The 27,190-nt window shown below is 43.9% G+C and overlaps 2 protein-coding genes across 2 annotated transcripts in view; one reads left to right on the top strand and one right to left on the bottom strand.

Moving 5' to 3' along the window:
* The window catches only part of LOC120844136 (plexin-A1-like), a 28,043-nt gene extending 22,929 nt beyond the window's left edge, over positions 1–5,114 (top strand). The window contains exons 8-9 of the mRNA XM_040215755.1: positions 1,763–1,939; positions 4,886–5,114. Of these exons, the coding sequence (XP_040071689.1) occupies positions 1,763–1,939; positions 4,886–5,023 (315 nt within the window). The 3' untranslated portion in view covers positions 5,024–5,114. The remainder of the gene's footprint in view (positions 1–1,762; positions 1,940–4,885) is intronic.
* A 3,690-nt stretch (positions 5,115–8,804) lies between these two features.
* Positions 8,805–14,285, bottom strand: LOC8043419 (juvenile hormone acid O-methyltransferase-like). Its single transcript, XM_029978589.4, has 3 exons — positions 13,721–14,285; positions 12,200–12,356; positions 8,805–9,255 (listed from the first exon to the last, which is right to left on the bottom strand). Exons 1-3 carry the CDS (start codon positions 14,270–14,272, stop codon positions 9,089–9,091), a joined length of 876 nt encoding a protein of 291 aa, XP_029834449.2. The 5' UTR covers positions 14,273–14,285; the 3' UTR covers positions 8,805–9,088.
* Positions 14,286–27,190: the final 12,905 nt, after the last annotated feature.

The following is a 27,190-nucleotide window of genomic DNA, read 5'->3' on the forward strand; positions in this document are numbered from 1 at the left end:
ACAAAGGGATCTGCAATCTGCGATGTGTGATTGGGCATGACGTTTCACGTGTTAACATTATGATCAGTTTCATATCGGAAACTTCGTATTTAGCACGAAGACACTTCGTCGTTAGCAAAATTAAGTCCCATATTGCGACTATCTTCAGCTGGCACATCCGAATTTCATTGGTTACCTTCCTATTGTCGATCTGTGGCAATGCCGGCCCATGACTGGCCAACACCACCTAGAATAATCAAACTTGCGAATGTCCTCCTTTTCCTTTCTGGAAAGTCGTCACAGTCGGCCATAGCGCCAACTCAAAAATTGTATACGAGCCCGATACCAAAGCGTCCTTCGACGCGTTGCTTGGAGACGAGTCCCAACCAAACGCTGAAGCAACACTCATGTTCAATCTGTGACTTCTAGATTATTTGTCAACTCAGCAACAGTACTGCCTATACACGATCCTTCAACGAAAGGTACATATCCCCCTCTCATCCCAAGGTCCGTTTCCCGCTGCTCTACGTGCCACCGTTTCTTGCGGGGATGTCAAGTATGGTACACACAGTTACATAGGTTTTGAAGCACAGCGTCTGGATGGCGCATCACCGTAGCGTCTCAAAATATTACTTCGAACGTAGCCGTTAGAAGGCGCCTCAAACAACGAGTGGCGGTCTTAAAAACGGACGTGCACCTCAAGCTTTGCACTTTTCCCCACTCACACCTTTTCGTATCCTGTCCATCTTTAAACTTGCCCCAGCGCGGCTCCCCTCGCACTTTAGAAGAGGAAGGGCGCTAAGAGGTTTGTCTTCCGTGCAGAAGACCGTGGTTGTGTGTCGGTTTTAAGGAAGAGAAGGGAAGGGGGGGGGGGGGGGGGGGGTTAAGGGGTACTCGCTCGACGAGAATTCACAACCTAGTTAATCTAGGGACGTTAAAGTCTCCCTCGATCGCACTCTGACGACGTCAACATTTGAGAGCATAGGATTTGACTATTCTAGGGGATGTTGGCCTGGATCCCAATCACGCCAGAACCATCTCCTAAAATCGAAGTCCCAAAGAAAGGAGTTTGCCCCAGTCAAACTCAGTCCCTTTTATTTAGCTTTGTTTGTGTGCGTCGCTACGCATTCGCTGAGCACACGCGCTGATGCCGACTCATGGAAAGTTAGTGTCAGCATCGTTAGCCTTTCCGGCTTTCGTATGCATAGGCCTGATCACTTGACAAGTGTGATAGCATCTAACGATGCGCGAGTTGGAGTGTGCCTCACGGACTAGTGATAGATAGTGACTTCTTATTCTGATATACTAGCGCAATTCTGGATTATTTTCTACCTTCCTACTAGTAAAGCCACCTAATCTAATTTGACTCGGTAGAGTAATAGACATCACATTTTGAATCCCGATAACGTTAGTAATAAACCTATTTTCAAATTGGTCTGGGTGTTGAATACTTCAGACTAGCGGGAGGGGAGTTTTTCAGCTTTATTATTACTATAAATTTGGTCTCTTCGCCACTACTGATGCTCTCGTTTGGACACTTGTCTAGACAGTTGGCGAGATCGCGGACCGGCCGCAATTGGCCAGAGCCGAGCGTGGCCTTATTTCTTTTCGAATCGCAGTGCAGCATAGGCAAATAACGGTGGCCGATGATCTCGCTAACTTTCACGCCGAGTTCCTAACTTTGAGCAGATGGTAGAGTGGAAGTGATTTCTAGGTGCGGGCTACGCACTTTGTGATCAGCCTTTTTTGGTCATGTTTTTTTACGGTTTGCTTCGTTTTTTAGGGAGATAACCTAGATCGAGCATCTGAATTTGATGATGTGGTTGTTCGAGTCGGAACAGCCCTCTGCAACGTTACATCGTTGTCACGAACACAACTGACGTGCCGACCCCCTGAAGAGCAACCAGCCGGACATGATGAGAGCGGAAATCCAGACACGACGCAGCTTCCAGTCGTCATCGTAAGTCTATTTCAGTTCCAAGGCTTGCATCTATTCATCATTGCTTGTGATACGTACAAAGCGACAGGATCCATATATATATTAGCAAGGTAGCGTCGACGGCTGAATGCGTCGGCAATCCTCAGGTCAGAACTGAAATGATTGAGATTATATTAGAGGTATGCAGGTATGGGAAAGAGCTCTGAATGGTGGCACTGGTCTTCCCCGTGTGTTTTCAAGCCTGATATGCTTATTACCGAGATCCCCAATGCCAAAAGTTTGTCTATTCATGTGTTTGTTTTTCCGTGCAAACATAAGAATGGAATTTGACGTCACGTGACCTGACCTGTACACCGATAGAATATATCCACTAAATGTTCCGCAGAAATTGATGTCGCGCTCGAAACATGACATTACATTTACACCAATGTAATTTCCCCGCAAAAAGTTGCGAGAGAATTGACGTCTCAAGACCTATAAGCTAAGCCAGTTCCGCCGCTAAGCTTAGGACGGAAATTGACAGAGTTAGTGGTTGTTTATACCCCAAAACGGCTGTTTAATGCCTTTTACACGAATATAAACGATCGCTCTTTGAAGCCCTATAATACATTTTATGCATCGTAAGACTTTAAAATTGAAGGTACCTGTCTTGTTTACGTGGATAGACTTCTGGTGAATAAATCGCGTCTGAGAATTTATTTTATTGGGTGTTAGTGATTAGAACATCAAGAATAATGCCGGGTTTGTGACTACACTCGCTGCAGTGCTGACGCTACTCATTTACAAAACAAATGTAGAAAATAGGTCCTTGCTAGTGCATTCGTCATCGCCTTACTATAGGTCTTTATTTGGAATTCTCTCCAACATTAGGAATTCGATTCCAGATTTATGCAGAAGGAGGAAAATATTTCACAATGATAGAGAAATGAAAACCACTGGCAATTGTTTTGCTCCTCCAGCTCCAGTCTCGGGTTATATTCATCATGGTAAACTTTCACCAGCTCGTCTGCACAGTGATCTGTATTTTCGGCTATCCAACATACAACGTGAGAACCTGCATGGGCGTACCTAGAAACCCAGCATGTGCCATGATGAGTTGTTTTGCCATCGCGCCCTCTGCGACACGTTGACAACTTCTTTACAACCATAAAAAAGACTTGGTTTTATACTTATCTTTTCTACTCGTACCTTTTAAAAGAAGCTCGTTGTAACCTTAAAAGCATTTCCTTCGGTCCGGTCTACTTTTGAATATTTTCAGTGTAACTTATAGTGTTCTGATATTTTCCTTCTAGTTTTGTTTAATGTTCACACTACAAACCCAAGAGCTGTTTGTTACGTTTACAGAAAACAGAACAATACATACATGAGTTGATGTTGCAGTCAATCAAAATTGGGTCGACTCGCAACTCTTGGCGGCCGATATTGAAGAGAGGAAGCAACTCAAACCGTGGAGAGCGTTTACAATTTATGGGCGGACGCCTCCTGCACAAATAGGTTTCAAGCGCGCGTGCTTTGCATTGTCGCGGGGCAAAATGGAAAGCGAATGGAGAGCAGGAACCACCTACAGACGATGAACACTTTTGTCACCTTTTCGTAGCTCGTACTGTAAGCATGGCGCATAAACAACGCGATCTGCAATCTAGGCATACCACGCAACCAACTGGCCCAAACTCACACAGTAACACACTATGCAACTCCGGAAGAGGCGGCTCCATCTAGTGGGAGATACGTGAATGAGGGAAATAGGAAGCTAGTGCCGATCCGATTGTGCATAAAGAACGGAAACGGCCTGGTGACCAAAATGTGAAACAGTATAAGGGGATCAGATGCGCTCTATTTGAGTTTCCAATTCATCTTCTCACTCTAGGAAACATTGCAGTTGAGAATTTGAGCCATCCAAGCCAATCCCTAGAGTCACGTTTAGGAAAGGGAAGATTGCATAATATTGCGTGCACGCGGTACCACTACCGACATTTGGGTTTGCTAGTTAGTCACTTACTTCGTATCTTCTACGGTTGCTCCGTTGTAGGGCTATGCATATAAAAGGTGGATTTTGTACTGAAAATTATTAAAGTGACATGGAAGAGCAAAGTGTCATGAATAGACTGTTTATAGTCATGCAACATTCTCGTTTAATCGGAATACCAATCGGCTCCACAAGTCACTCGGGCTCATGAAAAATTAAACATATAAATTGGTGTGTCTTCTTTCTACCTTAATACCTGTCAGTAAGTGGTGAGGTAGAAATAAAAGTTGTTACACTTCTGCAGATGTCGAAAATTTGAATTAAAATCTACATTCTTCTCTAATTTTGTGGTGTAACTTGTACCTGTATTGTTCAGACTCGTTTAATTACGCTAATCAGAAAGCACGCCTGCAAGGCTATTGTGGATCTTTAATCTTAAAGAAATTGCTGTACTTCCTTTTTTTCTACAACAAAATAGATACTTTCGGTATTCGTGGTTAAACAGTTTGCAGTAAAGAAATATTTTAGAGCTCAGCTCTTGTCGCCCGTTTCCGGCTTGAGCGGCGTCGGCGTCGAACTGGCGTCGGCGTAACCGCAACCCCCCCCCCCCCCCCCCGAGGACCTCGGGAGGACCTCGGGTACCTTCGGTGACCTCGGGGAGGGGGCGGTGGTCACGTGACCACCCTTCCTGAGGTCACGTGACCCCCTCCTCGAGGTCACGTGACCCCCTCTCCCCAAGGTCACGTGACCCCCCCTCCCCAAGGCCAAATTACCCCCCTCAGTACCCTTCCTTCCTCCTCCTCAAGAGCTGCGCTCTAATTCGGCGTTGCAGGGAGTTGTAAACGGCTTTCACTTCTTTTTTATGTTACAAAACGAACAAAAAGATAATGTTTGAATGGAGCGTACAATAATCAGAACGTCTTGGCGTAAGAAGTTTTTATGCAAGTATAGTAAAGCGGTGACGTTCAAGCTAAAATATGTTATGTCTGGTTGTTTTTCAGGTTGAAGTCGGTGATCGCCTATCGTTCGTCATTGGGAAGTTGAACTACACAAACTTGGGAATACCTGTTACCATGGACACAGATGCTGGTGCCCATAATATCACGTCCAGAAATGTTACGGACCTCAATGTGGAGTGACGAACCCAAAAATATTTTGTCGAAGTACTTTTTTTGTGAGGAGACCATTTCGGATTTATTAAATAAACAAAAGGTCATTTCTTGTACATTACTTGTTTTTGGTGAGGAGGTATTTTACCGCTAGTATTTTCCGAAAAATAATGCATTGTCAGTGCGGATCACTCTCGAAGTTTTTTTGTTCTACATCAACATACATCGCGCGATCTTCGTTTGAGAGTTTACGTGAAAAGAAAATACTGCAACTGAATTATATCTCTACGGACGCCTAACATAACAGTCGATATGTCATTTTAACAAGTAATTTGGACTGGGTGAAAATCGCCATGAACGAATGGGAACTCCTAATTTTAACAGGCTCTCCAATAAATAGTTATTTATTTTTTATCTCCTACTTATGCCTGTGAAAAGAAGATTTGGGAACGGTGAAAACCGCGAAATGTCTACTCTGTCTAACATAAAATTCAACCTATATAAAATCATTTCCCGCGCATCGACCACAGTATAAAGTGACCCGATGCTTATGGATGTCGTGTATTTTCCAAACGCTAACACGACACTTCAGCAACAACGAAAACATGTTTGGGTGCCTCGATGATGTGTACATGTAAAAGGGTTCATACAACAGTTTTTGCACTTTCAGTGAATACCGCTAAGAAGTAACCCCTGAAATTGATAACTTGCAAAAACACCCATTAGTTTTCCTTTCCGCTCAATGGCAGACGCAGAAAAAAATAAAGAAAATATACAACTTTCCCCTGCTAAACTTGATATTAGACGATGATGTAACCAGACGCTAACTGTATACCGCCAGTGTTCATAGTCATGCGCTGGGGTTAGCAAAGAATAATGCATGGGTTGAACTTCATACATTGTTAGAGTTCGGCTATCGTCATCTTTGATTGAACACGAGGAAACACGAATGTTTGGTGAAGCAGATGGTCAAGAACCCGAGCACTCGACTCGGGCTCATGACAATCGAGTACGTCTCGGTGTCACATGACCCGCGGTTTGAAGTCATGATAGCATGTGACGTCACTGTGCCAGCAACGCTAATACATCTATAGTCCGTTGCAACTCAAGAAGGTAGAACGAAAGAAAGGAAGGCCGAAGAGGAAGCAGCAGACTGAACGCTGGAGAAAAGAGAGGAGACCTCGCCATCTCTCCAGCGTTCTGGCTGCTTCCTCCTCCCCGGCCTTTCTTTCCCTCGTCCAACCTTCCTGAGTTGCAGCGGACTATATTGACGTTCTGAATTTAAATCGACTTGACGCCGTAAGTCATGCGACTGCGTCGCGGGGCACGTGACTCGACATTGTTTGACAGCATGTCTTGACACCATGTCAGGTGACCACATGGCACAAGATTAATCGTAGTGCCAATACAAAAGCGCGATGAAAACCCAGAATTTCTCATCCATTGCAATTCGGTATGTGACAATTTGATCACTGCATAGAAACACAGCTGCTAGCGTTTACTCTCAAACACTCATTTTGTGATAAAAAAAAATTACCGTGAACCACTTACCGTTATATTTTTTTCCGTTTCAGTTTCAAGATGGCGGCGAAGATTTCGGCTCGGTTCACTTCCGGTTCGGCTAAAAATAACGGTTCGGTTCCGGTTTTCGGTTCGGTTCGGTTCCGGTTCGACACCCTGCACTGTGCGATCGACCGCGACTCAAAATATCGCCCCGGCATTAGCACCCGCCACAAATTCGCGGGTAAATTGGAGGTATGGTTGTCACATGAACTGTTCCAAGAGAGCTCGTTACTCTAGCCGAGGGCAACGTTGCGGCGGTGGACGTTCATACGAAGATGGTTGGTTTTACAGCAGACGAATCTTAGCCAGCAGACGAATGCCGGTTCCTTGACGAAAGTGACAAACACGCTTCCGTGACGTGATGTCACCCGCCTCGCTCCGACTCTCTTACTGGGTGGCGACGGCCGTAGCCTCCACAGTTCGCCAGGTTATCGTGTATACTCTGTCCTGCGATATACACAATCGTGTACATCGTGCAAACGATATACACGTTTGTTTATCGTTTGCACGATGTGCAAACGTGTATACTCCGCGTGCGCCAAACGCGCCCCGCCACTCGACTTGGTCGTCTGCGTCCCCATCCGCCGTTAACGCTGGCAAATCTTTTGGCCCCATTTTGTTACCGAGAGGGACCTACGCTTTGTAATTTTACAAAATAAAACCGACCTGTGAAATACGTGTTTTGACGAACATTTTAGATTGCTCCGCGCAGGCACCGATTTTCACGGTCCATATATGATCAAGCGAAATGCCCCCCAAGAAATATATATCATGGTGTTAGATGACCTCCATAATATTTCTTGTCAACCACTGAGTATTATATTCTTGAAATTTTTCAATAGGATTGCAATTTCAATAGGCTTAGTACATTAGTGTTCACGGGTGTGAGAGAGAGAAATTACCCTTCGTAGGATTTAAGAGTGACTTCGAGTTGGAAAATGGAACAAAAGCAACTGCTTCTTAAGCTTTTTTTTTTTCTTTGTAGGGTTCCCAAGAAACTATAAGCGCACCCTCCCCCCCCCCCCCCCCCCCCCCCCCCCGTTCTTATTCCCGCTCAAGGTTTGTGAGCGAGGAGAGTGGGCCAGCTTCCACAGCCCCTCCTACTCCTCAGGCTCTGACAGAGATCATTATTTTAAACTTTCGGCCCGGCTGACGGGAGCAGAAAAACTTTACCGTTGACCGTCACAGGCAACATCACTACATTCTCCCAGATTGTACCGAGCGGCGCTTTGCACGCTATTTTGAACCACCCTTTATTTTAAATGTAGTTTCTAAAACTGTAATCAAAAATTTCACACGGCCTTTTCGAATGAAATTGGTAGCCAGACCGTGAGTCCAACAATTACTCTATTACCGAGTAATGAGATAAAAAATTCATAATAGCTTCCTATTACGATGTAAAAAAAAATTGACAAGCAGCTTGACTAGTCCCCAGCCCCTCCCCCCCCCCCCCTCCCCACCCCCACGTATTCAGCAGTTGCAAAAAATGTGCACAAATATTATAATATAAATACATAGCAAATAATAAAGTAAAGCAATGAAAGAAAAAAAAATCTACTGAATAATGAACAACCGTAGGAAATGTTTATTTTGATTAAAAATATATTCCATAATTTCACCTGTTCTACGTTATTTCATATCAAACTTAAAGCACACAAGCGTATTTAGTGATGACGGCAAGGTCCTTTTAATCATCTGAAGACCATAATCTCTTCTTGATGCTTCCACCATTCAGGAATCAGAGTGACGAGTCTGGTCTCTTCTAGGTTTGCTTCTAATTGATGGCAAAAATAATAAAAAGCTATTTCTTTCGCGACATTCTTGTTCATACTTCGTACCAAATCGGAATGTACATTATTTTAACATCTTTAGAACATCCATCCTCTCAAAAAGTTGGTTAGTATGATCACTAAAGAGCCCACCTCAGACAATTAACATTATTATTTCGTGAACTACGAATAGTTTTTGGAGATCAGCTTTGGTTGTCGTACCCCAGACTAGAATAACGTACTTCAGATAGGACACAAATTATGGAGCTATATAAAAGCAACTTAACTCCAGTTGGAAAAACATGGCGATGTCCGTGTAATATACCTCTGACACACGCGAGTATGGGAATGATATAATTCACACGTTCAGTTCATTTCCTTCGTGAAATTAACTTTGAAAGTTTTGAACGTTCGAACAATATCAGTAGGCGGTGAGTCTTATCTAAATATCACTGCGAAGGTCAAGATTCCTTTTTTTTAAGGTAAAAAAATATGCCTTTTTTATTTTTTTATTTATTAGGAGGTTATTTGCACTAATTGGCATTTGGATACATTTGGTTGCGTCATTAGTTACATGCGACAGCTCATTACAAGTTTTAGCTGAAAAAAGTGGTGTAAGCAATTGAATAACTACAACTTTAAAAAAAAATTAAACTCGCTTGCGAACAATGCATCATGATGAACAATACATGTTAGGGTTATACGTTCGCCGCTATTGCTGTTATCCTCATAGAGGTGGCGAAATCCAATTTTTTTTCTTCAGTCAAGATTTTTCAGCGTGGATAACAAACATATCGGCGTCATAATGTGGATCTCCGTCGTTGCTTTGCTTCCAGTGTGAGCGAATGACATTCTCCACATCATCTTTGTATCTTGCTCTTGACTCGACCGGAAGTAGTGGCAAAAACGGATGGACAGCGATATTCATTCCTAAAACAGAAAAAACAAAAACTTCAACGATTAACTGTTCAATTAACCCTGTAACAAATTGACCGTATTATTTTTTTTGGGGGGGGAGGGGGGTGGGGGGGGGGGACACTGCGACTCACAAAAAAATATACCGACTGTTTTTTAGTCTGTAGAGGGCAACTACAGCATACTAGAACACGGGGTAGTGTTTGGACCGGCGCGTCTCGACAATGGCAACTTGTAAGGCTGCGCGTGCGGAAAACCATCGCGGCGGTGCAGTCGACAGGACAGCAGAAAGTCGCCGCAGTCCGCACATGCCACCGCACGTGTGTGGGCACGCGGTGCACGCGCACGACCACCACCATATTGAACTTACTTCAGATGCGCCGGTGTCGACACCTATCGCGATCTACACCACACGCTTCACGCGAGCCGGGCCAGTCACAACACTACCCCGAATTCCAGTACACTGTTAGAGCAACGACACACTTACATAATGGAAATCGTCCTACGAAAAGCACATTTTTCCTATAGAAGATGAAGAAAAATGAAAATACTAAAAAAAATATACTAGTAGAAGATAAAAATAAATATAGCGCCAATTTTAACACCTGAAATAAAGAGATGAAATTTGAAGGCTTTTTCTATAGTCCGTTCACCCTCAAGGTGCAACCCCACTGTGGAGGCCGTTCTGCTGATTTGTTTCCGGTTTATAGCTTTTTATCTATGCATTCTTCAATCATAATAATAATGTCCAATGAAAGAACTGCTTTGTGACTATACCTTAATGTCTCGATTTTGCGCTTATTCTTAGTTTTTAGTTTAATATTTAACATTTAATAGACTACAGTTTCTTAAATTGAACTTTGATCCTCTCGACTTACAACGTACGAATGTCCACGATGATTTACGTGAACGGTTTTTTGGTGTAATGAATTACAAAAGTAAGCAATGAACTGTACAAAAATATTACATTTTTAAATAACAAAATAAGGTTTAAAGCGGTTTTATTTCCTCGTGCTATAAAAACGAAATCACATCACCTAAGGAAAACAAAGAGACATTAAATTACAAAGCATATCTTGATATTATACATTTTCGAGGAACTCCATATCGATAGATTACACGGGAATTTCAGTATTCAATCACAAACTCTTCCCATTCAGTTACGGTAAGTTTCAGCTTTTGTTTTTGTATAGCTTGATTAGCATTTGTCGTCATGTAGCGCTTAAAACGCCACGTGAGAGACAGAAATGTCACCAAATGTGTGGGTGTCAAATACCTGGATGTCCGCAGTGATCGAGACAGAGTTGTAAAAACAACAAGTGCGAGGCTAAAAGTCAGTGTTGTTTAAAGTACATCTAAAAGGTACTTCAAGTAAAGTACAAAGTAATTGAGACCTGATGTACTTTAAGTAAAGTAGTAAGTACACTAGGTGTAATGTACTTAAAGTAAAGTACTATAAATACAATGTACTTTAAAGTTAAAGTACAAGTATTTTAACATAATCTTTCGTGATGTCCTTTAATTCCCCTATACAGTGATTTTTAACTGGTGTGCATTCCCCAGGGGTAATCAGGGGTGCAGACTTTTTTTCCAAAAACAGCGGCGAATATTTGATGAAGTCAAGTGGCCATAGAGTAATAATTTTCAGGAATGGAGCCAAATTCAGAAGTCCCTCCTCTGAATTTTTCGCCGCTTGCACTAGATTGTTGCGTCCAATAAGATTGAATGTACTAAGAGAAAGCATGACGTCAGCCCCGTAGCTTCCTCGAGCAATCCTCTCAAAGAGGAGTGTCCTCTATTTAAATAAAAAAAACAGTGAGTGTGAAGGCAAGCTGGTGAGAATTAATCATAATGTGACACCTGAGATTCCGGTGCGAAAAAATTAAGGAACTTTCAAGTACAAAGAAAAGACACAAGAGAATGTCTCAAAACATTGTGACGTTCTCCTTTGTTGTCTGTTTCTTCGGCTTGAAAGTTTAATTGTTCTGCACCACCGTTTCAGGTGTTACATTATGATTAATTTTTCTCTCATACAATTTTAAACCTCCTCGCTTGCGCTGACCGACCGAGAAGTAGCGATAGTTGAAAAAGCTACTGGAAAGCCGCCCCCAGAACAAGCGGACCGATGTGCCGTCTGCTCACGTCTCTGGTGAGACTAGAATATCCCTCCCAGTATTTCTTCGGAGTTGACAAAGCATCATTTTGTGATAAAAAGTTAACAAATCCAAATTTGTGGAATGTACTTTGAGGTGAAAAAGACGTACTTTCCTCGGAAAGTACCAGAAAAAAAAATACTTTAAGTAAAGTACAAGACAAAACTCTGAAAATATAATTCAAATGAAGTACAAGTTTCCTAAACCTACTTGAAGTAGTACTTTAAGTCCAATGTACTTAAAGTACTTCGCAACACTGCTGAGAATGGATATCTTGCAAATATCTAACGAAACCTTGGGGTTTCGCATGGTGGTGGGGCGTAGGGAGGGTTGTCCTTTCTTACTTTATCTTTTTCTCATATCTTTTTTAGTGTTTTTTTCTTCAATTACTCTCTGACCAATGTGATTTCTATAGCTTGATGGACAACATATAAATGCGTTGTTGCTCATAGACCTGTCAGTGTCTGTCCCTGGCCCATTTCAACGTCTTTACCCTGTCTGCGAGAAATCTACACTTTTAAGTACATCACAAATTCATTTAAATTCTATAAATTGTAATTCCATACATGTTAATGTTTTTTTTTTAAATCTGCTTAACACAAAATATGACATCAGAAAGCATATATCGGATTCTCTCAAAACAGGTGAAACAGAATTTTTATTATTAATAATATTAATTTATATGTTTACTTGCTCTCGTGAGGGAGACTAGAGACTCGTCTCGCAACCAAAGGGTTCTTTTTCTTACCTACCACTCTTTTCTAAAAAGAAATAAAGAAATTTAATTTAAAAAAAAATACACTTACGAATGGTATCCTCCAGGTCTTCAACAAGAGAAGAATTGGTTAGAATTCTACATGCATGAGGCTTCAAGTTCACAGTCTCGAGAATGTCCAGCATGTAAGAGATGAGACTAGTGTTGTCCTCAAGGTCATGACTGTCAGGAATAAACTTCTCGGAGATCTGGAACGTTGGTAAGGGTGCATGTATCCAAACTGCGACAACCGGGACAATACCAACTACGTCATTTTGGAAGTAAAAACGTTCGGGCTGTTGTACTATTCCCACTTGTCTCGTAAGAACACGTAGGACTAAGGAAAAGCATCCTGCGATGACGTCCCATGCAAGCCATGCATTGGAGGGCGTCAGTCTTCACCATTCTGCCCGGTAGGATGGGAACGAAAGGGCATCACTTTTCGGACGCCTGGCCTGCAGCACGTGCTTTTTGCCATCCAAGTTTGGCTTCTGCTTATATAACCATGACAATTTAAGAAAAAACGAGATATAGAATCCCCGACGACTGCTGGTTTATGGTAACCGTGTGGCGACATGTACTTTATGGACCCCATGTAATTGTCGGCGGAGGGAATATTTATCATTAATGGAATTTTGTGTCAGCTACAGGGAAGTCGCGAAATAGCATAATTGAAAATGTATGTCTAAGGCCTAAATTGTGTCCCAGCGCCATTTAAAAGGATCAAGTCACATGACCTGCGGTAGAAATATTTTTCTCTAACATGCAACTTACGTCACTGTAAAGCTGTGGTGGCGCACTGAGAATCTCGAGTGGCACCTGACGTGTCGCGTGACATACATACCTCATTAAAACCATAACAGGTGGCCACTTATTTTGGGTGCGAGGGCAAGAGTAAGCGGCTCAAGCTAAACTCACCACAAGGTCACAAGTGGAGAACGTTTGGACCTAAGGCAGGTCTTCGTCAGGATCCCTGACGAAGGCCTGCCTCAGGTCAAAATGTCGAATAAAACCCTCCTGGTTTATTTTCCATTGTTACCCTGCATCTCTTCCTTCTACGCCTTCTACCTCCAATATATATATATATATATATGTGTGTGTGTGTGTGTGTGTGTGTGTGAGTGTGTGTGTGTGTGCACCGCTATTCGTCGCGCGCTCTGAAACGTCAAATCAAGAGCTGCGCTCCGTCGCCGGCACTCTACCGTGGTCTTGCTACGGTGCGGACAACATCAACGTGATAGAGCAAGGTCCATGCAGGGTCTCCATGTAATATCATTGCTTTAGAACGGCATATAAATAGTTTTTTTAATTTTTTTTTGCGAAATGAGGTAAACCACGTGAAAAGAAACTGAGATGAACTAGAATGTGTGCTTATCACACTAGACTGGATTCCTGTAGCGCGACCACTTCGACATTAGTGGTCTCACGTAATACGACAGCTTAAATTATTATAAATTTTGGGAACAATGGGCGCACAGATATACTCCGAATTTCAACCAAAATTAGATAAGTTTCGGTTCCTAAATTTGGCTAATTAAAACAAAACAAAAAATTAAATAAAAAATATCGTTACCTCTTCATACGCTTTCCATCGGTCCATCTGGGCGATTGTCCTCCACACCTCGTAGCCCGTCCAACGAGCCACAAACAGAAGCAGGCACTCTCCTCCGGAAGTCATCAAGTCGGATATGTTTCTGAAGGCGGTCACGTAGTCCTTCGCAAAATGTAAAGTGTAGAAAGAATAGACGCGGTTGAACTGGCCGTACCTTTTGACCAGTCCGGACACGTCAATCGAGATATCATGGACCTGGTACTCGATCTGCGGATGGGCAAAGTTCTCTTTCGCGTAGGTCACCATGCTTTCGCCGATGTCCGTTGCCACGATCCTCCTACAGGGCTGGCAGCGTTGCAGGAGTTCTTGGCGAGTGAAGTCGCCGGTACCACATCCTATGTCTATAAACTGCTGGTCCGCGCTGGGTCTACTTTTGAAGTTGATTCCCAAACGTTCGAGCGTCCTGATGTTCGTCTTTCGCTGAAGGTCGTTGGCCTTCACATAGACCTCCGGGAGGAATGTCACGGCTGGTTGAGGTTCTTCTCGTGCTTCTGCGATCGAAGGATTCGCCATGTTTCCGGAGCAGCATGAAGCATCCTGACTCGTAGTTTTCCTCCAGCGAAAATTCTGAAATTCATAATTATAAATAATGACTCAATCATCTCTTCTACACTCTGTTTTATGTTAAGATTGACAGTATCGAACTCCATACGATCCGACGGAGTCAATCAAACAGCGCGAAAAGCGCATCGTCAATGCGATCGTCACCTTTTTGCGATACGAGACTTGTACTGTACTCGTTGCAATAGTCAAATTGCCTGTAAGAGATTGTTTTTCGGAGAAACGTCTGTAATCATTTAAAGCACATTGATTAACGAAGAGTCACAAGAGTAATTTGATTTAAAACCTGGGATTGAGCTAGTTGGTTCATTTAAATTGGTTTTGTTGGTTAAAAAAAAAACGTGGTCGAGGACGAAACCCATAGCGCCAGCCCGTGTAGTATCTGTCTCTCCGTCGTCTGTGTTCTTTGCAGTTTTGAGTTTTCTAGGTCGAAATTTGATCACTTTTAGAAGTACTAACATCATTCTTCTAACCATTAATATTTCTTCTCCCCCCTTTTTAATGCACAATTTGTTTCTTCAAGTTTGTAACGAACATATCTTCGAATGAAATCTCCGACCGGAAGATGTTTTACCAACATTGGTGAATTATGAATGCAACTACCTTATTGAAAATAACACTTCAGTCTTGATGCTTAAGAGGGCCCTCTTAACCCTTCAAACACTTTCAGCCCATCAAACCCCCTCAGCCCTTTAAACCACTTAGCCCTTCAAATTCCTTCATCCCTTTCAGCACTTCAGACCTTTGAGCCTCTCAGAACCCCTCAGCTCTTCAACCATTTAGACACCCAATTGACTGTGAAACATAAACCAAAAATTCAGTTTAAAAATTATTAAATTTTTTTCCAGACACCGAGTTTTACATGAACGTTGTAACTGAAAACACGGTAAGAAACAACGTCTACTCAACCCCGGAAGCAAGCAGCTGTAGACAAAATCCACCACACCAACTAAGGACAACGTACCGTGTTCATTGCCGCAAAAAAAAATATATCTTTCAAGGTACTGCCATGCCGCTGGGTAAATTCCTGAGACGTACGGTAGTTTCGAGTAATAAAACCGATCATCTGCCTCAAATGCACGCCTACACGTTGTCAGTAGCACGTTTAGAGAAAAGCACGAATGTGCAACTAGCATCCGCCAGCGTTGAGCAATCATGATCTTAGTCACGGTGACATCACTGATGTCGTTGCTGCGGCGTCTCCAGCGTCTTCTCTGCTCGCTGGATGCTTTTGAACCCGGATGGATGAAGAAGCGTGAAAAGCAGGCCGCTGAGGGACCTTGTTGATAGCACACCCAGCTGCTTTAGAAATAGATCCCATGGACGGAACGGGAAGCCTACACTGAGCGTTCGTTCGTTCTTGCGCAATTAATTTACTCCCGTTGACGGAGAAAAACAGGGATATCTGTTCCTGATGAAGCATGTATAACGACTAAAAACAGGTTATCTCGAAACAAACATCAAAAATTCCCCTGCCCATTTTCCCTACCCACCCTCTCTCAGTCGTGAGCGAGTACCTGGCGTTCTTGGGCATTCCTTGTCCTGCCCGTGAACACATAAACCGAACACACAGACACAAAACTTTCGCCACGTTAACCAAAGCCGCGATAGAATATTGACGGAGGAATGTCTCATTTTCCGACATTTGTTACGGCCGTCCGATACAAAATGCACAAGTGACTTCTCCGACGGGTACATATATTGAAGGGGCATACGATCTCTCCCACAGAACCATTAAAACGATTTTGATGGGTGCTTTGGTTCACAGAAAGCTTTCGGACAGACCCCACAGGCCTTTCAAAAAACTATCACGGGTCTCTTACACCCTTTATAAATACTTGAAGGGTACACAGGCCTTTTACTAAACTTCGACGAACATCTCAAATCCCATAAACATTTTTGTAGAGTAGTACAAAACATTTCATAAATCCTGGTAGGCCCCAAGCCTGCTTTTCAGAAGGATAGTTTCTAATTTGGTGGCCTCAATCTAAAAATGGACAGTATGAAAAACCAGCCTTCAAGCCGAAAGAAGATCTGTCGTTCTCAATACCTGAAGTACTTGGAAAAGTAACGATTACTTTCTTGAGGAACGGCCAACTAATTTGCTTCTCAAATAATCGAGTAATCTAACGGAAATCTTTTAAGAAATTGTAATTGTATTGGACTTTTTTTTCAAGAAATCAGTACAAGAGAACACTAAATCACTGACATCCAACGAAACGCTATTACAATTACTTTTTTAGCAAAATACTAATTGTAATTGATTACTTCTTCGACTAACGCGTAAACGACTCTAGCTCATTCACTGACAGCTGAACACACGCGGGATGTGACTTTTTATATTCATGCTTCCCGCATCGCGATTGTTTCTTCGGGATACTTGTCGCCAAAAGTCTCAGTCTCGTCGGCTGCAGTGTGATTGTAAGATGTTCGGGCAAGTCACGTGCTAAGTTAATTTTTTAAGCTGCTAGTCACTATAATGTTTTTTTTTTCTTTCACTACCGCGCTAAGGTCCAGCAGGAGCCCCCACTGAAGTGACTTTTTCTAGAATCTCTGTTTATACTTCGAATAATCTTAAGTCCGGGTTTTACCGACGCTACGAGCGGGACCGATCAAGCAACGTAAAAACCGCAAAAACATGCTGTTCGTCGGGTTTCTGATCGTGTTCTATCATCGCTAAACCAGTTAAGTTTATAATAGGCCCAGTGACTTGCGTTTTAGCGCGGTTTCATTGGTCTCGTCAGCTCGTATCATCGGTTGCGTCCGGAGTTAGTTGAAATAAAGTTCAAATATAGGACAAATTGGGCCGTTTCGGAGATACAAAAAAAAAAAAAACAGATTGCATAGAACTGCGCACATCACTATCTTATTATCCATGCTCAGCATTACCTTTATGACGGACAAGTGCAGGTACAAAGTACAATTGTGAAGTGGCCTAAAGGGAGAACATGTTGCGCCTGTCCGTGGCGTGCAGCGAGTTGAGGGAGTTTGAGTCGTTCTTCGGACTCCGGCAAATTCCCAATACTCCGGGCCAAGACGGCAGTCGCGATAATTCGCGGACGAAGGTCGTGAGCCGCGCAACCTGAGTCAGCTATGCACCTTTCCAAAAAATACTCGACCCCAGGGGCAACAGACCGTTTTCAAACCCAATCACTGAGTCTGAGGCTAGACTCTCACCGGCGTCCCTCCTAACACTAACAGAGTGGACTGTGATTTCAATTGGCGCAGCCTGCGTAGGCGCAGTTTCAAACGCTGCTGGCGGCTAAATTCTCGTCTTTTCCCGCTATATTTTGTGTTTCATGCTACATTTATTTTCTCGAGGACATTAAGAGAGCATTGTGCCACAATAAAAAAAAGCAAAAAAAAAACAAAAAACTGTAAACTATTTTTGTTGGGTACGCGCGCGACAGAACGAATGCGACTAGAATGAGTAGTCCTAGTTATTTTCTTTTTCTTACGATAAGTTTTCACTGCGCCGCGGGATTCACCGCATGTGCAACGACAAAGCGCTTTGCTGTCAAAAATAAATTGCAACAGAAGAGGGCCGAAAGGCATGCATTTTTCACGCTCACACATAGCGTGTTTAACGATGGACAGGACACGGACATACAATTGAGGAAGTGTTAACATTCGAACAATATATCGTACGTACCGCACGATGCAGCGTTATCCAAAAATAATTTATATGAGAAAGATCTCAAATAACACAGTCACAGTCGACGACAGTCACATCTTGACGATTGGACGGAATCCGACATGACTTCGTTTTGGGGAGAGCTTCCTTTTTTCACAACCGCACCAAGGCAAAGAAACAAACGCGACTCATCCGTTTCTCACCCCGACCCAGACAGCTATTTTTGAAGATGACTGAGGTTTCTACGCGGATTATCTCTAGGAGGGGGGAGAACAATGTTCGCAAAATCGCGTCGAGGGTCGTTCGATGTCCTCCACCTCCTTCGTTTCCCGTGAATGTTGAGCAGAAAAGCTTGAATGGCAGGCACTTACCAGCCTTATTTCTCACAATGAAAGATAACACAAAAAGGGTACGCAGCACGCATAAAAAAAAATTAAGTGGAAACTTTCAAGAGGGGCGAGAAAACGTCGAATGGAAAACCGCAAAAACGCAGGTAGAGAACCGCGCTGAGCGGGTCTTCACAGTCTCAGAGAGTGGCAGAAATTATCTAGCTGATAGAGGGCGCGAGATTCGCACCAGCCGCATCAGCTTCAGCAACAGGGCGGCGGCCTAGGAGCGTTTTTTGGAAAGGTTTATAGCGCCTAGACTTCAGAAGTTTCCAACTGCTCGCTCGAGGTCCCGTTTTGACTGGTACCCTCTCCTCTGACCCTCTCCCAAACGGCCGAAGTGGCCGCCAGAGGCGTTTGACTCCGTCCACATGACGATGACGACTGTGGGAACAAGGACAAGGCTCACCATCATCAACGGCTCCCTGGAACTCATCACCAGAAAATTTATGAAGCCTTTTTTTGACAATTACGCTCTGGGCGTGACGGACACGAATGCAGCCGCGAAGCTTACTAAGTCGGAACCCGTGTGCCGCAAAGTGTTCAAGTTTTGGTACCATCTGGCGCCTACATCTTGACAGCGGAAATTCCCGAACTAAATGTCTGCCCTGCACGTAAATTTGTATTCCTAGTATCTCTTTTAATGCGGAATATGCGCCGGGAGTGCCTTTTCAAAAACCGCACGTGAACGGCAGTTCCAAAGACGCAATTTGCATAGCATCAGCAACACTCCGAAGCTGGCGTTCATAGATGGTTCCCTGATGTCTGCATTGACTCGTGGGTGGATGTAACGTAAACTACCTTTTTTTGGTGGGTTCGATATTTTCCGAAGGATGGGTTTGGAAGTATTTCGTGGGCATGAACTTTCGCGAGAGATGTATACACTTTAATTAAAATTTCGAAAATTGTGTCCCCGCAAATATTATATCGTTTACAGTACAACCAAGAGGCGACAAGCTACGCCAGCATTGTCTAGTCAGCACGGAACAAAATTTTGTTCATGATATATCTAAAGAAAGAAAACACGCACCACGCTCGGGCATAAACGAAAAGCCGAACGGAGCAACCAGAGCAACGCGGACAGCACATAGCAGTGTCGGAGCCCAGGGCCAGCCCGTGGCGATTTAGACAAATCAAAGGCAGGCCAGCCGCACAGGCATCTTTCTAGAGGAGACGTTGCCTTGCATCAGCCGATCAGGCTTTCCGCCAGCTCCCCTCCTCCCCACGTGGAAATTCGATCATGCGCATGCACGCGCTTTCTGCTATCAGCAAATCCGTAACGTCTTCGTTTATGCTGTCGAACCATGGTGCGCTCAGAACGTCCTGGTTCGGACTCATCGACTGGGAACGCGTTCCGCGGTTGTGGGAGTATGCTATTTTAAATGCATGGTAAAGCTTTCCGTACATAGGAGCGCATCTCGGAACGGCAACGATGATCCAGACCCTTAGCACATCTAAGAAGTTCAAATGGTGAAAGCCAGGGTCACACTTCTAGCTCATTCTAGGAAAAGCACCAGTCTGCTGACATTATTTAAAGCGTGTTTTTTCCTTGAATCACGCTCCTGTCCAGACATGTACGTAACGCATTACTGGTAACGAGTTACTTCTACAGTCACTTTTTATCGGTAACAAGTAGCGTATTCAGCTGACTTATTAGAAAAGGAACGAGTAACTTACCTAGTTACTTTTCAGGTCAAGTAACGAGGAATGGTATTTCGTTACTTTCGAGAAGTAACGTGTACAACACCGTCTAAAGCGCCTAGTTCTAAATCTAACTTGAGTATGCGTCTACTTTGATAAAGGCAGATGGCAAACCGAATAACACCCAAACACTATGACAGTATAGCAATGTTTATCGCTGAACACGTCAGGCGAACTCTACAGCTCTGAATGTACTTTACACAACAAACACAATAAGGTTCGTTGGTTAAACCTTCTGGAATCGTGTGCAGACCGAATGTAAAGCCGGAGGTGGCCAACGTGGGAAGGCTCAAAACCCATTGGCAACTTCGAATTTTAGAAGCATCGAAAACAAAAGAGAGGGTGGAGTATGAGCATGCGTCTACTGTGACAAAGGCAGCTGGGCAACCCTAAAAACAAAACAAAAAACTATGACAGTATAGCAATGTTTATCGCTGAACACGTCAGTCAAACTGTACAGCTGTGAATGTACTTCAAACAGCAAACACAATAAGGTTTGATGATTAAACCTTCTGGAATCGTGCGCAGACCGAATGTAAACCCGGAGGTGGCCAACGTGGGAAGGTTCAAGACCCAATGGCAACATCGAATTCTAGAAGCATCGAAAACAAAAGAGAAAGGGGAGTATGAGTATGCGTCTACTGTGATAAAGGCAGCTGGGCAATCCAAAAACAAAACAAATACTATGACAGTGAAGCAATTTTTATCGCTGAACACGTCAGTCGAACTCTACAGCTGCGAATGTACTTCACACAGCAAAAACAATAAGGTTCGTTGGTTGAACCTTCTGGAATGGTGTGCAGACCGAATGTAAACCCGGAGGTGGCCAACGTGGGAAGGCTCAAAACCCATTGGCAACTTCGAATTTTAGAAGCATCGAAAACAAAAAGAGAGGGGAGTATGAGTATGCGTCTACTGTGACAAAGGCAGCTGGGCAACCCTAAAAACAAAACAAAAAACTATGACAGTATAGCAATGTTTATCGCTGAACACGTCAAACTCTACAGCTGTGAATGTACTTCAAACAGCAAAAACAATAAGGTTCGATGGTTAAACCTTCTGGAATCGTGTGCAGGCCGAATGTAAACCCGGAGGTTGCCAACGCGGGAAGGCCCAATATCCATTGTCAACTTCGAATTTTAGAAGCACCGAAAACAAGAGAGAGAGTGGAATACGAGTATGCGTCTACTGTGACAAAGACAGCTGGGGAATTCTAAAAGCAAAACAAATACTATGACAATGAAGCAATGTTTATCGCTTAACACGTCAGTCAAACTCCTCAGCTGGACATGTCCTTCACCTAGCGAACACAATAAGGTTCGTTGGTTGAACCTTCTGGAATCGTGTGAAGACCGAACGTAAACCCGGAGGATGCAAACGCGGGAAGGCCCAATATCCATTGTCAACTTCGAATATTAGAAGCATTGAAAACAAAAGAGAGAGGGGAGTATGAGTATGCGTCTACAGTGACAAAGGCAGGTGGGCAACCCTAAAAACAAAACAAACACTATGACAGTATAGCAATGTTTATCGCTGAACACGTCAGTCGAACTCTACAGGTTTGAATGTACTTCACTCAGCAAACACAATACAGTTCGTTGGCTGAACCTTCTGGAATAGTGTGCAGATTGAATGTAAACCCGCAGGTTGCCAACGCGGGAAAACTGAGAACCTTTTGTCAACTTCGAAATATTGAAGCAGACACAACAAAAGAGAGAGGGAAATCCCAAGTTCACCAGCTCTTCCCGAAGCACAACACTGCCGTTCCTTCGAGCGCGTCAGCAGAACCACTCTTGAGCGTCGCCTGACATGCATACTCTCAATGAAGCGAGGAAACATAACTGATTAAAATTTGGTGAGGCAGCTACTGCTTAAATGCAACGACTAATAAAAAAATAAAACATGAAACAACAGCGGTTGTTTTGTCGAAGTAACCAAAAAAGTAACTCGCTACATTTGAGGTGAAGTAACGCGTTATTTTTGATAATCCTTAACAAATAACGAATTTAGTTACTTTTTGAGCGAGTAACGAGTAACGCTCCGTAGTTACTTTTTGGGGAGTAACGCGTACATGTCTGGTCCTCTCACGTTGGTCATAAAGAAAACTGTCGGAAGACATGTTCAACGCATACCCATATATGAAGCAAGCGTGTTTCAAATTTGCTTGAGGCGTATCCGCTGATATCTGTCTGTCTCCATGTCGGCAGAGAAACTCCGTGTCTCTTGTATAACATATGCGCAGAGCGCGAGCGGTTCCATCAAGAAGGCAGTAATGGGCAATCATCTTGCCAGACTTGTCAGGGTATGACAAGTCTGACAATCGACAATAACTTTGGTCGTGAACAAGTATCTACAGCCTCAAGAAGTGTCAAACGCTTCCAGTGACTGGCAAAATGCAGTCACAGAGAACACATTGGTGTGTTAGTAGTCATAAGAAAAGAAAAGAAATTAATCAAGCTTTTGTTATCTAGACAGAGTGAGGTCGCGTCTGTCTTGCGAATATTGTGACACAAATTTTCACTGCGCGCTTTCGCTTCACGTGCTTCATCTCTGTGTTATTGTGCTTGTTCAAATAAAATTGCACTCTCCCTTCTGAGCACAATTTGTACCAAAACATCGTGGTGTGCTACTGTTATTCAGAGTAATGCGCTTTCGCAAGATCACATGACGTCATTAAAAGTGTAACACATGGAAGCATGGCTTAAAGTTGGGACTAAAATGAACAGGCTATTATTCATCGAAACATAAACTTAGCATAATAAATAGCGCTAACAAAAAATACTGAGGGAGTTATCTACCGACTGCCCTAGATTATATTGTCCCATATTATCTTGTTGGAATTTTCGAAGGATAAGAACATACCTAATTTTATAGTTAGAGTTAAAAAAATGGAAGTCGCATACAACCTCCTTTAACACAGAATTAGAGCGCAGCTCTTGAGGAGGAAGAGGAAGGAAGGGTACTGAGGGGAGCCTACACCCCTCCCCATCGTGCCTACTACCCCCTCCGAGCTGTATCGGTGTCCCCGTTGGCGTAACTGTGACGTCGCGTTACGCTCGTGACCTCAAGGGTGTCACGTGAAGTAACCGGGGTCACGTGACTTCACGGTTACCCTGACGGCGACGGTGACGCCGCTCAAGTCGGAAACGGACGCCTAAGGGCTGCGCTCTAAAAATAAAACCAGAAACTTAGCTAATCTCTAACCGTCATCTACATACGCCAACACACTGTTTACAACCAATTCGTGTGGGATGAAGCTTGTGAGCACGCCAGCAGCGCCCGCACAGCAGCGAGCCGTCAAAGCCTCCCGTTCGTACAGATCTAACAACCGAGTTTTGCTGATGGAACCAAGCTATTAGACGAAAGACCATTGCCGGTTCGTTAAGCTATTCACCTCTTTGTTTGGTAACAAACCAAGTGACGTCATTTATCCTGAAGACCTAGCACACCTCCGGTTCGCGTATAATACCTCACTTTTTTTTTATACTCGTAATGTTTCCATCATGAGACTGAATTACGTCTGTCCGTACTATAAGCGGCCATTTCTCGGAAATAGCGCGTAAATTTGATCTCGAAAATACTGCAAAAACCGCCGCTTAGTTCCGGACCGGAAGCGTTCGAAGGCTATTCGCACACTGGCGCCAGCAGTCTTTTCATCTCACGCGAGAAAGAGTGAATAGGAACGCCTTTTAGCCTCAATACCAAATACACTAGCAGGGTTTCCAGGTAAGACGTAGAAATGCAGAGAACGGCTCAACTTTTTAGATTTACCTTGCTCCTAGAGAGTCCGCTTTCCGCTTCCACTTGTCCGGTTTTGTTTTCGAGCCCAGCCATCTTGTCTGAATATTCGTCTCGGTTTCAACACAACAACGCCCCTACCACACTGGGCTGTGCAGTTTTCATAATGTTTTCAGTCAATGTTTTCAACGAAAGCGTTTTAATTTTTTTATAAGTATGTAGTATAACTAGGGGCGGATGCAGGTGTTTCCGTATGGATAGCGTATCAGATGTTTAGAAGCCCCCAACCCCCCCCCCCCCCCCCCCCACACTCCCTCGCTTTTCCGAGCTATGCGGAATTCAAAGGATAAAGGGGAGGGAGAGGCCAGGATATCCGCCCCCCTCCCTCTGAATTCGCCACTTGGCATGAGTAAGCCTTGTTTACGACAGCCATATTCTTTTAACAGAACACTCTGATTTTACGGCAAAATATACACGTGCGTTCTATCTCCGCGAGTTTGGCGTCAGTGTGTGCGAGTTTTTTATACTCATTTTGGGACGACCTCAATGTTTCGAACACCTGCAACAATATAAATAAAATCACATTTAAAAAAATAGAAGTTTTATGTTACATTAAAGTACCGTGACGACAATAGTGGCGACACATCATGTCGAAGTTGTTGAGCATCGGCTTCGCGTTCAGGTGCGTTCTAAACAAAATGGGCATCTCACTATTTTGTTTTCGAGCGCATTTCTATTTTCCTTCCACAGCGCGTGAATCACAAAGGAGGGGGGGGGGGGGGGGGTCCTCCCCACCCCCTACACCTCCCTTAAGACGTGCATATGCCATGTTGTCGACTGCAACAGCGCGTAACAAAAACTGGCCTTGTTCCGCCTGGCCACGCATATTGTAAATGGCGTCACGTCGGCTGCTTGCGGGGCCATGTGGTCGCCGCGGCTGGTGTGGCACTCCCCGGTTGGCGCTGGTTAGCACCTCGCAGGTCCCGACTGGGACCCTAACTTGACTTGTTTAGGGCTAGGGTTCCGCGTTTTCGGTATCTATATTTTTTTCAGATTCGGGGGTTATCTATCGGTCTTAAATTTTCTCTTGGAATCAGTGTTTTTCGGTGTTTAAAGGCGCGTTCACACTCTTGCAACCGAGTACGACCGAGAAAGACTTCTTGAGACCGGATGCGCTGAGCGGAGCTGGTCCTAAGAGATCGCAAGAGGCTTAAAAACCGGTTTGGTCTCTCTCGGTCGTACTCGGTTGCAAGAGTGTGAACGGGCCTTAACTTCAATGCTGGAAATAAATCGGTAATTATCGGGGCTTGTGCTGCAAAGCGACTGCATAATTAATAGGAAATCCACGGCACACCTCACATTACACACGTTTATTCTACACATGCCAAACACGTCACCTGGTGATTGACTGGGCAAGTGTCATCTGAGCTGGCGATCCTCGATCAATTGGATAAGAGCACGAAAATTTATTATTTTGAGATATATTACTATCTTTAAAACTTTAGGTCACACTTCTGACCAGCTAGTCAATCGCTGAACTGGATTAAGAGATATTTGACATGAGTAGGACATACCTGGATCTGTCCGGGGATTCTTCAATTGTAGATGTCGAGAAGATTTCAAATGCTCGTTCGGACGACTACGGTTATGATGAGGGTCATCACAAATACTCAACCGGCAGCGCTTGCAAACAAGGAGCTTCTTCGCACCTTCACACAAAACCTCGAAATCGTCAAATTCTTGGACGTAGTTCTCTATCGCTATCCGTTTTGTACCCGTACTAACAAGCACGCGAAACTCGTCCGAGCAGCGACTACGAAGTGGGTTCAGGGTTGCCAGGTGGTTTCTAGCTCAAACCGCCAAATGCCAGACGGTGTAGCCCAAAAGTAGTCAAATGAGAGAGATTTTTGTAGCCCCAAAGTAGCCATATTCTGCAGAGCCCAAAAAATCGTGCGCTCGAATGTGCGAGCTGAATTCGAAGACCCTGCGTCTGGATTCTAGGATTTAAAAGCAGCTTGCAAGATCTACGAAATCTTGAAATGTATTGAACGTTTTATGTCAAACACAAAAGTACAAAACTTTTCCACGCGGTTTTGCACAGTCATAGTTATGAAGCACTCGCTTGTGCCCGGCTTACTCGCCTCATACATGAATTCCCTGTTCAAATGGGCAAAAACTTCAGTAGGGTTGATGCCCTTACAGCACTAGTTCTTCCAAAGGAAAGCAAACTTTACATAGAGGACGTTTTGAAGAGTTGGAAGGGACATGTTCTTTGTTAGGCCTGACTTTGTGAGGGACACGTGACTGAACACTCTCCACTATGGCATCCGACATGGACGGTGTCGGGAGCATGATGGCAAGCTCGGGTAGCAACGGAAACAGGGCTGCTCCTGCGCATCTATCTTGGCCATGTTCGGAATATTCATTGTCCCAAATCTGTTGTCTCTTGTTATGGCTCATTGCGCTTTAAGAAACTTTCACGTTTCGCCTAGAAGCCTCCTTTGTTATATCCGGTTTAGCACGCGTTATCGGGCGACATAAAATTCTGCGGATGTCTTGAGTTGCCTTTAGTATCATTTTTCCTCGGGTGAGGTGCCTCCTGTAGGAGGATGGTGGGAAACTCGAGGAAGTAAGAGACGCTAGTAGTAAACAGAAAGAACTTGGTAGCATAAAATAAGCCACAATAAAAAAGCGATGTCTCAGGAGCTCAATCTAGGTCACGGTAGCTACCTTGAGCTAATAGGTTCTGGCATCACGCCCACGAATCGTCACGCAGAAAATCAATGAAAGCTGGAATCCAGAGGGGTTGACTGTCGCTTTGTGTCCATGCTTAAGTTTCTTTTGTACATTTACTCTAATCCAAACAAAGGAAAAAGAAAAAAGAAGTGCCGCGTTAGGATTTGAAATAGCCCAAAAATAGCCACATAGCCAACCGCCAAATTTCGACGCCAAATGCATAACGAAGTAGCCCAATTTGGCTATTAAAAACCCAACCTGGCAACCCTGAGTGGGTTGGCGTTGGCCTTCCGCACGCCCAGAAAAAGAGAACACCGATCCGTGGACCCTATTGCCCACCCTCTTACCCCCGCCCCTCTTCGCCTTTCCTCCTTTCTCCCATATACCAGGAAACCTATGCCTGGACAAAAGACTTGAAAACCGTTCTGCTAAAAAAGATAAGGGAAGGGGACAGGGCAATAAACATGGTTTCAAAAGAAAGGGACGACCCTAAGGCCAGTTCAGTGGGGCTGCGTTCCGGTCAACGAGAACAGAAAGCGGGCGAAAAGATTCTTTCAGAAAAGCTGTCATTTTTTTCCGCAGCTTGAATTCGTTGTTTTTTTACCGATTCAAAAAAAAAAAAGCGACTCGGTGGTTAACTATCGGTATTTATCGGTATATAACGAAAACACGGAA

Source organism: Ixodes scapularis, unplaced genomic scaffold (assembly GCF_016920785.2).
Source record: "Ixodes scapularis isolate PalLabHiFi unplaced genomic scaffold, ASM1692078v2 PGA_scaffold11__112_contigs__length_91849675, whole genome shotgun sequence".
Lineage (NCBI taxonomy): Eukaryota > Metazoa > Arthropoda > Arachnida > Ixodida > Ixodidae > Ixodes > Ixodes scapularis.

Coding starts and splice junctions, on each gene's coding strand:
- LOC8043419 (XM_029978589.4), bottom strand. CDS start 14,272: ATGGCGAATCCTTCGATCGCAGAAGCACGAGAAGAACCTCAACCAGCC. Junction 12,357..13,720: donor GATGGAAAGCGTATGAAGAG/GTAACGATATTT, acceptor CCAACGTTCCAG/ATCTCCGAGAAGTTTATTCC. Junction 9,256..12,199: donor AGACCTGGAGGATACCATTC/GTAAGTGTATTT, acceptor TTTCTGTTTTAG/GAATGAATATCGCTGTCCAT.